The following is a 12,626-nucleotide window of genomic DNA, read 5'->3' as shown; positions in this document are numbered from 1 at the left end:
GTGAGCTGGCCTTCCTCGTGAATAGGTTTTTCTGCCATACTATCTGTTCCTTCTTTTTCCTGTACTCCTTTCAGGGAAAAAAATTGGAGCCAATTCTCCCAACATGTGTGTGCACCTGTCCTTTGCATATGTTTATGAATATATACATAGCAATCCTAATCAGAAAATACGAAGTTCAAAATGCTCCAGAATTCGAAACTTTTGAGTGTTGACATGATGCCACAAGTGGAAAATTCCTACACAAGACCTCATGTGACAGATTGCAATCAAAACTTTGTTTTATGCACAAAACTAGTAAAAATATTGTGGCCAGGCATGGTGGCTCACATCTGTAATCCCAGCACTTTGGGGGGCTGAGGCACGTGGATCACCTGAGGTCAGCAGTTCGAGACCAGCCCGGTCAACATGGTGAAACCCCGTCTCTGCCAAAAATACAAAAAAATTAGCTGGGCGTGGTGGCAGGTGCCTGTAACAGCTACTCAGGAGGCTGAGGCAGGAGAATCGCTTGAACCCGGGAGGTGGAGGTTACAGTGAGCCGAGATTGCACCATTGCACTCCAGCCTGGGCAACAAGAGTGAAACTCTGTCTCAAAAAAAAGAAAAAAAAAAAAAAATATATATATATATATATATATATATAGTATAAAATTACTTTCAAGCCATGTATATAAGGTATACGAAACATTAATGAATTTTGTGTTTAGACTTGGGTCCCATCCAGACTATCTCATTATGTGTATGCAAATATTCCAAAATCTAAAAAAAAATTCCCAAATCCAAAACACTTCTGGTCTCAAGCTTTTCAGATAAGGGATACTCAGCCTGTATATGTGTGTATTTACAAATTATATACATAGGCTACTGTCATTCCCTATAAGAATATTAATAAATTTTTTTGATAAAAAATAAATAGAAGTTCTAATATTCTCTTCCCATGCCTCGAGGGTACTCACGTGAGCACCCTACTCTAGAGACCTATTGACTCTGACCAAGCTCAGCAATGATTCTGATGCTATAGAAGATTTCCCTTCTAATTTTGGCAGGTTATTGTGTAATGGCAATTGGAACCACTAGCTTTCAAGTAGAATTAAATTGTTGTTCACCGTTAAAATCTGATTAGGGCATTTTATTATCTTGCCAGCAGGGATTTGGGTCCTGATCCCCCTGAAACCAACTGCAGAATGGAGTGTTCAGGCTCTGGAAGATCCAGTTACATTAATTACTCCAGCGGTTCCCAGTGAGCTGCTATCTCTTCTAATCCAGCATGTTTCCAATAAAAGCTCTGTTCTTGCTCATAGCCCAGTGTCCGCTTCTTCCAATTTGTGTTAAGAGATTAAACAATTAAACATCTTCCTCTTGAGTCCAAATTTTTAATTTTCAGTGGTAGACTGGAGTTTACCATTCCCTGCTCTGACCCATAGAGATGTACATCCACGTTTATAGACATGATAGTCAGTTTGCAGGTCTACTCACAACAGGGTCGAGCTTACCTGGTGTTCTCTGCTTACTTGAATCCAAGTATGTAGGCAGCAAATGGGCACAGAGCTTCTGTGCTGTTCAGAGCCTCTGTGCTGTTCAGAGCCTCTGTCCACTGAACCATAGATTTTTTAAGGCCCCAGTAAGTCTGAATATGACATATTCTATGACAGCTAAAAGCAGTAAGGAAACCTCAATCTGTCAGTACTTCTTTCTCGTGAGCTAAACGTGATGGCACTAACCAGCATTCTGCCATCGAGCTCCTGACACTGCTTGAGGGAGAACTCCAGAGCCCTCGTGTGTACCTGCAGCACACAGGGAAGGAAAACATCATCTTATGGATGATGATGTCTGTAATTTGCATATCTCATTTTTGACGTTCAGTTTTCCCAGTTGCCATTGTTAATCGTCTGTAACTGTCATTTATTACCTAGGGTACAGTCCTTGACAGAATTGACTATAATGTTGAACAGTCCTGTATCAAAACTGAAGATGGTTTGAAACAGCTTCACAAGGTAATATGTCTTTCAAGACTTGGGGATTTTAGGAACTATTTTCAAATAATCAAGAATTGGTAAGAGGGCTCTTTTCCACCATAACGATCTTCAGCATTCTTGTTTGTGTTGTCCACTCTCAATACAGTAGTGTAAAAAGGGATTTATCATTTCATTTAAAGCCAATTGTGGGGGCTGTTGCTGTTTTATTGCAGTTAATGATTCCAGGTGTATCTCACACTTAAATCCAAAATTGCTAAGAACTCCTTTTTGTGACAGTAAATTCTAAAGGGATTGGAGTTCTTCCTTTTAGAAAATATTTCATTCTTTTCTGATGCTTCTTGTTTTAGGAAATCAATTGGGCATTTGCTAAAATACGTGTTGAAAATCTGTCTGCTTGTTGCCGCTGACTTGGGCCTCTCTTGTGACACATTCCTGATGAATTGCTGATGGAGAATCATTCTGGAGAAGATAAAAATCTAATTTTCTCTTTAATTACCACAGCATATCTGTATTACCTTGAGAAAAGAAAAGTTTGTTGAAGTGAGAGTAGTAATTCTTTTATCCTGTGCTAATAAGGTAGCTGTTTCAGGGATGTTTTTATGATATTCTTTCTTTTAAAAAAATAGATGGAAAGCATCTTAGGAATCTTATCAGTTATGAGAAACATGCATAAATGGCTGAGACTCTCATATATAATTGGTTACATATTTTCTTTAAAAGGAATATAACAATACTTCACAAATTAAATAATATCCATTTCTTTGTATCTTTGAGACCCAGTGGAGTTTCTAGCCATATAATGAGTGTTTTGCCAATTCACTATTGGACTGCTCTACCATTTTTCTAAAATCAGTCGCTTCCTGTACCAGAGATCGCCCCATCTAATAGCAGTATTGGGTTTACAAAAAGTCAGCCCTTGCACCAGTCTAACCAGAAGCCCTGAGCTGTCTTTTCAGGGGGTTGCCACGTGTGGGTGGATATGAGACTCCAGCCTGTGGTGGGGAAGGGAATCCGTCTGACCTCGTCTATGCAGGGTTTTTTTAAGCATTTAGATTAATTTGGTTGCCAAGCCCTGTCTATTAAAAGTGAAAACTAACTTTAGTTTCTCACTCGGTAATACCCAGGTTTTGATGTGCTGCTGAATTATGCATTGGTTTTGAAGTTTCTTAAATAAAAACTAGTGAAATATGTTTTGTAATATAACACAGATAAAAGGAAAAGCTTTCTCTGCGGGAGTGAGCAAATCTAGTGGGAACTAAAAATTTTGTTTTAGGTTCTACTTTATAAATCATTTTGAGAGGTTTTACAGTATATTATTTAGTATTGGCTTCCCTGGTGTTCTGGGTTACTTATTAGAAAAGTCAGCGTGCTCCATCTTCCCTCCAGCCACAAGGCTGTAGGCAGCACGCGCGGCTGGCCGCGTGCTCGGCAGTCGGCTAGTCTAAGGGTGATTGAGCGTCGGGAGCTGCTCCCCATGACCGGACTGTCCGGTGCTGTCCCCTGCCTGATGTTTCCTCCTGGTGGATGAGGGACTCCTCCAGGTGGGCGGGCAGGCTCACTTAGGAAACAAGCCCACCGCGGGGGATGGAGCAGGAGGGATTGCCATTCTCGCCAGGGCTGCCTTCCCGCTGTCTCCTCCTCCCTCCTGTGCCATAGCAAGGTCTGGAAGAGGCAGCGCATGTTCTCCCTGGACGTGCCTCCCGGCGCCCTCCGAACTCTGCTGTCCTCTGGCTCTCCTTTCTCAGTGCTGTGTGTCTTTCGCCAGCCAGGTGGGGCCCTTTGGCATTTCTCTACCAGGCATGATGGAGTTCCCGCTCCTGCCGAGCTTCTAGGATGCGATGTTCAGGTGAAGAGATGTGCAGGGTGCGGCCTCGTCCCCAGATTGAGCTTGGAGGACTCCTTTGCTGTATCGTTAGCGGCACTGGGGGGACGCGCCTCGGAGGGATCTTTCTGCATATGACATCCATGGGGCACACGTGTCTGTTTTTATTTCAAAGAATGAGTTCTTGTTTCCAAATTTAGGGGAGGTCGAAATGGGGCCTCTTTGGGGTGTCTGTTGCCTACCTGCCAGGTACGGTCCTCCAGCCCGTTGTTTCCTTCCGCGGTGAAGGAACTGTGCATTCGCTCCAGGAACACGGACCGGGAACAGGCAGCCCGTGCTGCAGGGGCGCTTGCCACGGCCTGTAGGAGGAGAAGCAAGGAGAAGCAGGCCCAGCTGCACCCGGAAGCATGAGCTTTCACTTCCCTGTCAGCCTTTGTCTTAGTAGTAGGTTTCCAACAAGTCCATTTCCACATCCAGGGTAAATAAGCAGCATCGGGATCATGGGGCTCTTCCACTCCTGGTGATTGAATTCCCTGGGATTGATGGAGGGATTACAATCATGTAGTCTGTAGCAGAGACCTCAGTCACCGTGCAGAGAGATGTGGCAGCCTCATTCTGGAAACGAGTGACCTGATTTGGGATTTTGGGGAAAATGACGGCCTTTTTTCCCTCCTCTTTCTGTAGGCAGAACAGTATCAAAAGAAGAATCGGAAGATGCTTGTGATTTTAATATTATTTGTCATCATCATTGTGCTCGTTGTTGTCCTCGTTGGCGTGAAGTCTCGATAAGTGGCATTGGGTTTTCGTGTGTGCCGCACGTGTGGATCTCCCGGGTGTGAGGGGCTTGGCCTGCGCCCCGCCAGCTGCCCGCAGAGGTGCAGCCTCGAGGAATCTGAGGGCGTCGGGGCAGCGAACCTTTCCATCCACGGACTCCTCCTCCCCTAGTCCTGCTCAAGCGGTCCGGGGAATGGGTTTTTGTTTTTCCTTCGTTGTTGAGAATTTAAGGACCTTTGATACTGCTGCACAATAGAGATTGAGTTCTGGGATCAGTTATAATATATATTTTTTTTAGAAAGAGAAAATGAGCTGAGAGTTTACAGGCACTGCAGAAGCTGTTCAGTATTATATGTGTATATGCTATTTTTTTAGCAGCCATGTCTGAGCAGAATGTTAAAATAATTTTTGGAAAAATTTTCTTTAAACCATCTGGTTTTTAAGAAATTTGGTACCAAAAATTGATGAGTAGAGGTAAAAATGCCTCTTCATCTTTCTCTATATATTTTCCAGTTGAAAACAAAGAAGTCCTTTAAGAATTTATAATCCGTTCCCCATTAACTTAATTTAGCTTTTCCATCACTGTTAATGATCAGAGTAACAAAGTGTGAAAAATAAGAAACCATCATTGATGTTAATTAACACATTTAGATGGGCCAGTTAAAACAGCTTCATAAGTTTAAATTAATTGCAAATGGAATATTCCTCATTTAAAATTTTTGCACTGCATTTTCTACTGTAAACCAAAAGAGGTTACTAAGCAAAACCACCTAAATTTAAGTTGGTGATTTAAATGAATCTCACATTAAAAGAAAGCTTGACAGTGTTAGGAAAGCCACCAGACTCAGCCAGTGTGTCCCCATGGGCATCCCCAGCCATCCTTGCTCAATCCATTACTTATATACTAACTACATAATGACCTGTTCAAACCAGACTCTATTTAATGAACTGTGAATTTACACAGAGGCCATTTTAAATGGGTCACCCCATTTAGGATTAGTGGATCTCAAATTATTAACCAAACATCACTCCATTTCAAAGTAAAATATTCCACCTGCGATTTGATTTATTGGCTCTTCCGTTGCCACTGAGCAATGCCCAGGAAGCAGGCACATTGCCAAGGACTGGGGGCATCTTGACTAGGAAGCTCCTCGTTTGTGTGAGCGTGGGTCAGATCGCCAAAGTAGGACTTCATCGTTTACCTACCTATTATCAACATGGTGCTTGAATATATTCCTATAACTGTAGAACAGTGTGGAAAGTGATGGTAACTTTGAAGTTGTTCATGTTATATTGGCTTTGTTTTAATTGACACCAGTAGAGTTTTAATGGTCTCTGTGTAAATTTTAATGGCTTTTCCATTGTTTTTGCTTCTCTTAAAAAGTTTAAGAAGAATATGACCTCATTAAATGTGCTATGTTTTATTTGGACCAGTCACATAAAATGTCTCTCTAGAATTGACTTTGAAGTTGTTTACAGAAATTTAAACTCCGGCCGGGCGCGGTGGCTCACGCCTGTAATCCCAGCACTTTGGGAGGCCGAGGCGGTCGTATCACGGGGTCAGGAGATCGAGACCATCCTGGCTAACACGGTGAAACCCCGTCTCTACTAAAAATACAAAAAAAAATTAGCCGGGCGAGGTGGCGGACGCCTGTAGTCCCAGCGGGAGGCTGAGGCAGGAGAATGGCGTGAACCCCAGGGGGCGGAGCCTGCAGTGAGCCGAGATCGCGCCACTGCACTCCAGCCTGGGTGAAAGAGTGAGACTCCGTCTCAAAAAAAAAAAAAAAAAAAAGAAATTTAAACTCAATTCCAGAGATTGAAGTTGTCCAAACAGCTCATGGACTTAACATCCAAATCCAAACCCCTGCCCAGCCTTCCCTTTCCAAGTTGGTGCCACCTCCAGGTAGCCATTGGTGGTTTTCTTATTACTGATGTGGCTGTGGAATGATAAGGTCCTAGAGGGGCCCTGGCATTTCAGGAAGCAGACCTGGTATTCCCTGACAAACATTGTTTAGGAAAGAGGGCTGGAGGATAAGAAGCCAGCACCTCATCAGTCAGCCCTGCAATGTGAGACTTCCATAGCTGTTGAGAGTCACTGCAGGTGTTCTTTCATCCCAGCTGATTTTCACCCATGGTTGAGACGTTCGTTCCAAGTTAGATCTGCTGCTCTTAGGAGTGGGGCTGTCCAAATTAGGGAACTTGCCTCAAAAACAGTCCACAGTGGCAATACTGGATTTCTGTTCAAGCTTTTTAAAGTGCTGAGTCTTACAAACCCCTGAAGGAAAGTGACCCTTTAAGAGAGGATCATCATTTATTTATATTTATTTTCACCAAATAGTGTGATGAGGGTTGGTTTTTGTTCCCTCAACCCATTTGGGTAAAATAACAGATCTGATTAGAAACTGTTTTAAGGAGGGGCTCGGCGCGGTGGCTCACGCCTGTAATCCCAGACTTTGGGAGGCCAAGGCGGTCACGAGGTCAGGAATTTGAGACCAACCTAGCCAACATGGTGAAACTCCGTCTCTACTAAAAATACAAAAATTAGCCGGGTGGGACACGCCTGTAATCCCAGCTACTCAGGAGGCTGAGGCAGGAGAACCGAACCCGGGAGGCAGAGGTTGCGGTGAGCCGAGATCACACCACTGCACTCCAGCCTGGGTGACAGAGCGAGACTCCATCTCAAAAAAAAAAAAAAGAAATTGTTTTAAGGATCCTGTCTGGGTGGTGGGAGAAATGTCCCATTCCACCTGAAGCCAGGGCGCTGGGTTTCCCAAGGTGGGAGAGAGACAGACCCAGCCTGGAGCTGGCCCTAGGCCTGTGTGCTGACTTCTTGGGGTCCTCAAACCACGGTATTTTTCTGTTGAGCCTGTACTTGGGGGGAGATCAGTAGCATTTGAGGAAGTAAGAGAAAAGAATCATGGTACCTCAGGGTTTCTTTCCCTTTACCCACTGGCAGCCATTGTCTGTGGGCACCTCATGCTTTTCCGCACTCTGTTGGGCCATGGAGGTAGCTATCATCCAGGCCAGTCTCCTCTGCCTGGGATGCACCCTCTGAGAGGAGGCCTAGCAGGGCAGGCTCCCTCTGGGCATCCCTGGACGCAGCCTCTGGACACATGCCTCCTTTAAAGTGTCCCGGGGCGGCTCAGATTGAGTGGAGGTAGAAGGAGAAACAGACATGTTTACCATGCATTTTCCAAAGCTCCTGATCTTTCCCAAGATTGTAACTGAAAACTGCTGTCCTTGTTTTGTTTGTTTTGGGGGTGGTGGTGCTGGCTGGGCCATGCTTGTGAAGTCTCTGATTTAACGGATTCACTGTTTTCTCTGCTAATTGAGAGAGCGTTATTTACATTATTTATTTGTTTTGACACAAGTGCTTTCAGTGTTTTATCCTAGCTAATGGCTTCTTAAAGGTAATAAAACCCTTCCAACGTAATTGGTCAGATAAAACTTTTTTTCTTGTATGCTTAAATAAAGCAATTAGTGAAGCGCTTCTATCCAAAATGACTTTTTTGTCCTTTTTTAAAACCAATTTACTGTTACTGGAAACTTTTTGTACAATAAAGCAATCATGCAGATTAAAGAACATCCTGCAATCCTAGTATTAATTTTAACAATGGGTTCATGTTTTCTTCCAGTGCATTTGTGTCAGGGAAGGGCTTGGCCAGTTTTGTGATCCTCTGGGCCCCTGACTCTTTGTTTTGTGCCTGAGGCCTTTGCCTCAGTATCTGAAAGTAGATCTATCTAATGGATGCTTTCAAAGGGACAATCTATTTGCTATCCAATATACAAAAAGAACAACTGCCTAAAAGGCAGATAATTATTTTTCTTATGAAAATATATGCTTTATATACATACCAAGAAACATTTGGAAATCTCCAAATAAAACTGTGATGTGCCTTGTTGAGAAGCAATTCTTACACACAGGCTCTAGGAGACTTGACTTTCTAAATGACTTTGTTTCCTACTCTGTTACACCAAAAACTTCAGAGACAAGTGTCTGCCAGTTTAACTCAAAGCCAAGACTATGTTTCCCCTTGATTGTGCCTGTCCTGGGGTCCTCCAAGGAGGACCTTTGTCCTAAAACTCGACTTTGATGCATATGTTTTGCTGGTGGGAGATGTGGACCTGAATGACGGGGTATGTGGTTTCATCACCAGAACCTATACAAACAAAAAATAGCTGTCATGTCAGGTCTCTTTGGCGCACTTGGCGTTTGGTTCTGAGGTGCTGCAGCGACTCAAAAGCAGTACCCTTCAGAGCCTGTCGACAAACCACACTAAAGAAACAACCTTCTCCTCTTGCACTCTCACCTTGTTTTTTGTTTAGAAATTACATTTCCCCAACTCACATGTTGGCCACTGGCTCTGTCCAAGAATCAAATCCACTCTCAAGGGAGAGACGTTTGCCATAGGGTTCAAGAATATTCTGACCGGCAATGATATTTAATAACATTAAAGAAATCCTCCATCCCGAAGGGGACCACATAAAGGTGGCAACACCTCTTTGGTGACCTCTTGGGTTATGTTCTCAGCTGAGTCCTTGGTGGCCCAGTCTTGAACCAGCACTACAAGATTATGCAGACGCAGTCTGAAGAAGCATTGCTGTCAGTGGAGAGCTGCAGGATGCCACCAATGACTTGGAGGCATGACTTGCCAGGAGGCCTGGAAGTAGGGGGCCACTGGGGTATCCCTTTGAATGCTCACTTTGACAGCAGGTAAACAGGCTGGATATAGATTTCCTCTGTGAAATTTAGCAGCCATCCTATAAGAAGTCTGATCCTGATCCAACGTTTGAGCAATCTAGAATCCTTCTTGGTCCGTCTGCCGTAGTTCTGTAGCCACAACAAAATTTACCTCGCCTGTACCATTTCTGTCTAAATCTAATAGGATAGCATGTCATTCTACGTGCAGACTTAATTGTGATCATCAGCATCCCTTACTCTAGTCAAGCCGTGTGGGACCATGCGGAGAGATCTTTTCACAGAAGGGATGTCCCTGACTGGGTGTAGGGAAGACAGCTCATCACAAAGCCTTCCTGCTTCTCTGTGGTTCTAATTCATCGATTAGTTATGGTAAGTTTCCATTCCTTCTAAGATGTAGGTAGGCAGACCTGGTTCATCCAACATGAACTACATTTCAGAACTTAGCACTGTGCATGCACACAAATGCATGCCTAGAATTGTATATCTTGGCGTATGTTAGCTCTTAAAAACGAATTTTCTTGGCCAGGTGCAGTGGCTCATGCCTATAATCCCAGCACTTTGGGAGGCCAAGACAGGTGGATTGCTTGAGGTCAGGAGTTCGAGACCAGCCTGGCCAACATAGTGAAACCCCATCTCTACTAAAATACAACAATTAGCTGCGTGTGGTGGCACACGCCTGTAAACCCAGCTACCAGGGAGGCTGAGGCAGGAGAATTGCTTGAACCCAGGAGGCAGAGGTTGCAGTATGCCAAGATTGTGCCACTGCACTCCAGCCTGGGCAACAGAGCGAGACTCTGTCTAAAAAAAAAAAAGCCGGGTGCAGTGGCTCACACCTCTAATCCCAGCACTTTGGGAGGCCTAGGCAGGCGGATGACAAGGTCAGGAGATCAAGCCATCCTGGCTAACATGGTGAAATCCCATCTCTACTAAAAATACAAAAAATTAGCAGGGCATTGTGGCAGGCACCTGTAGTCCCAGCTACTCGGGAGGCTGAGGCAGGAGAATGGTGTGAACCCGGGAGGCAGAGCTTGCAGTGAGCCAAGATCACACCACTGCACTCCAGCCTGGGCGACAGAGCGAGACTCCATCTCAAAAAAAAAACTAATTTTCTCGACCACCCAGAGGCCACTTCTAACTTTGTTGCCTGATGGTTTTCTTTAATTCTATTTTGAAAACAACCTCCTCCCAAGTGATGGGTATTAGAAGGAACTAATGAGAACCCTGGGTGCAAGCAGAGACTTTTAGCATGTATGAAAGTGCTTCTGATTTAGGACTTGGAGTTAGATGGTGGGTGTCAGCTGCGTGTGTCTTGTCCCCAACTCCTTGCCACCCTCGGATAGACGTCATGGTACCAGTCTATGGCCAGGCTTTCTTACTACACAAAGGGACATTCCATGGAGTCAAATGGCAGAGACTTGTGTACAATTATCTGGTCAATTGAGGCAAAAGAAAATAATCATTTGTCCAATTGTCCAAATTAGCTCTCTGGATTGTCCTGAATGCTCAGGGTAACTGTGGTTCTCCACTTCAGTTCCGTAATCTGGCTAAGATGGACCATTTAAATGAGGCTCCATTCAACACAATGCACATTTAAATGAGGCTCAGTTACAAGAGACCACTGGGCTTAGCATTTTCTATTTGTCAACTATAATTCTATAATTGCTTTTAGCTAATCATCCAAATGATTACATGTTGTAATGGAGGCAGAAGACCTTCATATGCATCATTTGGTCTCTTTTTCTCAGAGGAAGTGCTGAGGGATCAAATGTTTTGTGTGTGTGTGTGTGTGTGTGTGTGTGTGTGTGTGTGTGTTTTAACTTGGTGTTCTGACCCACAACACCATAATAGACCTCCATTTTCATCAACGGTGGGGGAGTGAGAACAACGCCCCCCATCCCAACATCCCCCTTTTCCAGAGGGGGAAACTGAGACCCAAGTTTCCCTCTTGTCAAGGCCACAGGACTAGAACTAGAATCGTCAGCTTTCTGATTTCCAGATCAGGACGATTTCTGCTTATGCCATTTTAATTTTTCATTTCTTTCCATAAAATTAAATGACCTTCTTCAAGAAAGATTTAATGGTCAAGATGCGATTTGGTAAAAAGCTTCCTCAAGGATTTTTTTCTTATTACAAAGATGGGACCGGCTGAGGCTGAGAGAGATTTGCAAGCAGTGGTATGTCATTATCCCCAGCTCAGTTTTTTGTGTAATTGGTGTGAAGAGATTGCTGCTGATGAATCAGCCTGCTGCTCGACAGAAAATAATGATTCTTTTGTGACGTGAGTCAGTGTACGTACGTGTATGTTTGTGGTTGTTTATGAAAGGTATGTGTGTATATAAAACGCTTATCAAGATGGATAATGTCATTTTAAAGTGGTAAATAATAAAAAATAGTCCTGAGCAAAACTGATTTTACAATTGCCTGAGAATGCAGCACTTCATTTTAACACTATGCAATGGCTAGAAATTGATTTTTTTTTTTAAATCCAATTAAGCCTCAAGGTTGGTTATCCATTTAAAAGGTCGCATGAGTTAAACAATGACAGTACCTTCAGTTCGTGCTAATAAATTTGCACAGAACTTCAGCACTTACATCGTGTGCCTCACAGAGGCATACATTTTGTATCTGCACAACACTGAATTACCAAAGTCCCTGCAGTGGTACAGATACGCCAGCATACCCTGGACCCCAACTGGGGGAGTCCCTGAGCTGACCACCGGCCCTATCACCTCTTCCACTTAGATCCCCGAAGCACCCCCCACCCCAGAGTGCTGAGTCCTTCCATCTACCTGGCCCCCTTTTCTGTGGCCCCAAGAGCATTGAGAGACGAAAAGTTGCCTCTCATTTAAAAGGGGGGAGAAAAGATGTATTCACTACTTGGTTTTGTGTGCTGCCGAGTTTATAATATAACAGATAAATCCTGTTTTAAAAATAGTACTTTATAGTGTGTATTTACTGTGTATTCATAGTGCATTAAGAAAAAGACTTCTGCCGGGCGCGGTGGCTCACGCTTGTAATACCAGCACTTTGGGAGGCCGAGGCAGGCGGATCACGAGGTCAGGAGATCGAGACCATCCTGGCTAACACGGTGAAACCCCGTCTCTACTAAAAATACAAAAAATTAGCCAGGCATGGTGGCGGGCGCCTGTAGTCCCAGCTACTCAGGAGGCTGAGGCAAGAGAATGGCGTGAACCTGGGAGGCGGAGCTTGCAGTGAGCCGAGATTGCAACACTGCACTCTAGCCTGGGCGACAGAGCCAGACTCCGTCTCCAAAAAAAAAAAAAAAAGGAAATAAACACTTCGGCCGGGCACGGTGGCTCACATCTGTACTCCCAGCACTTTCAGAGGCCGAGATG

At 44.1% G+C, this 12,626-nt stretch overlaps 1 protein-coding gene across 6 annotated transcripts in view; it reads left to right on the top strand.

Moving 5' to 3' along the window:
* LOC116463267 (probable aminopeptidase NPEPL1) overlaps nt 1-12,626 on the top strand; it is a 63,388-nt gene that overhangs the window by 20,124 nt on the left and 30,638 nt on the right. For 4 of the 6 annotated variants that reach the window (XM_032146293.2, XM_032146292.2, XM_032146291.2 and 1 more), the window contains 2 exons: nt 1,910-1,990; nt 4,479-8,151. In XM_032146293.2, the coding sequence (XP_032002184.1) occupies nt 1,910-1,990; nt 4,479-4,583 (186 nt within the window). In that variant the 3' untranslated portion in view covers nt 4,584-8,151. Of the gene's footprint in view, nt 1-1,909; nt 1,991-4,478; nt 8,152-12,626 lie in introns of those variants that run through there. The other 2 variants (XM_032146278.2, XM_032146287.2) reach the window with 2 other exon arrangements.

The sequence above is a fragment of the Hylobates moloch genome, unplaced genomic scaffold (genome assembly GCF_009828535.3).
Source record: "Hylobates moloch isolate HMO894 unplaced genomic scaffold, HMol_V3 SCAFFOLD_32, whole genome shotgun sequence".
Classification (NCBI taxonomy): domain Eukaryota; kingdom Metazoa; phylum Chordata; class Mammalia; order Primates; family Hylobatidae; genus Hylobates; species Hylobates moloch.
The sequence above is the reverse complement of the archived record's forward strand: the minus strand, read 5'-3'. Positions and strand labels throughout refer to the sequence as shown.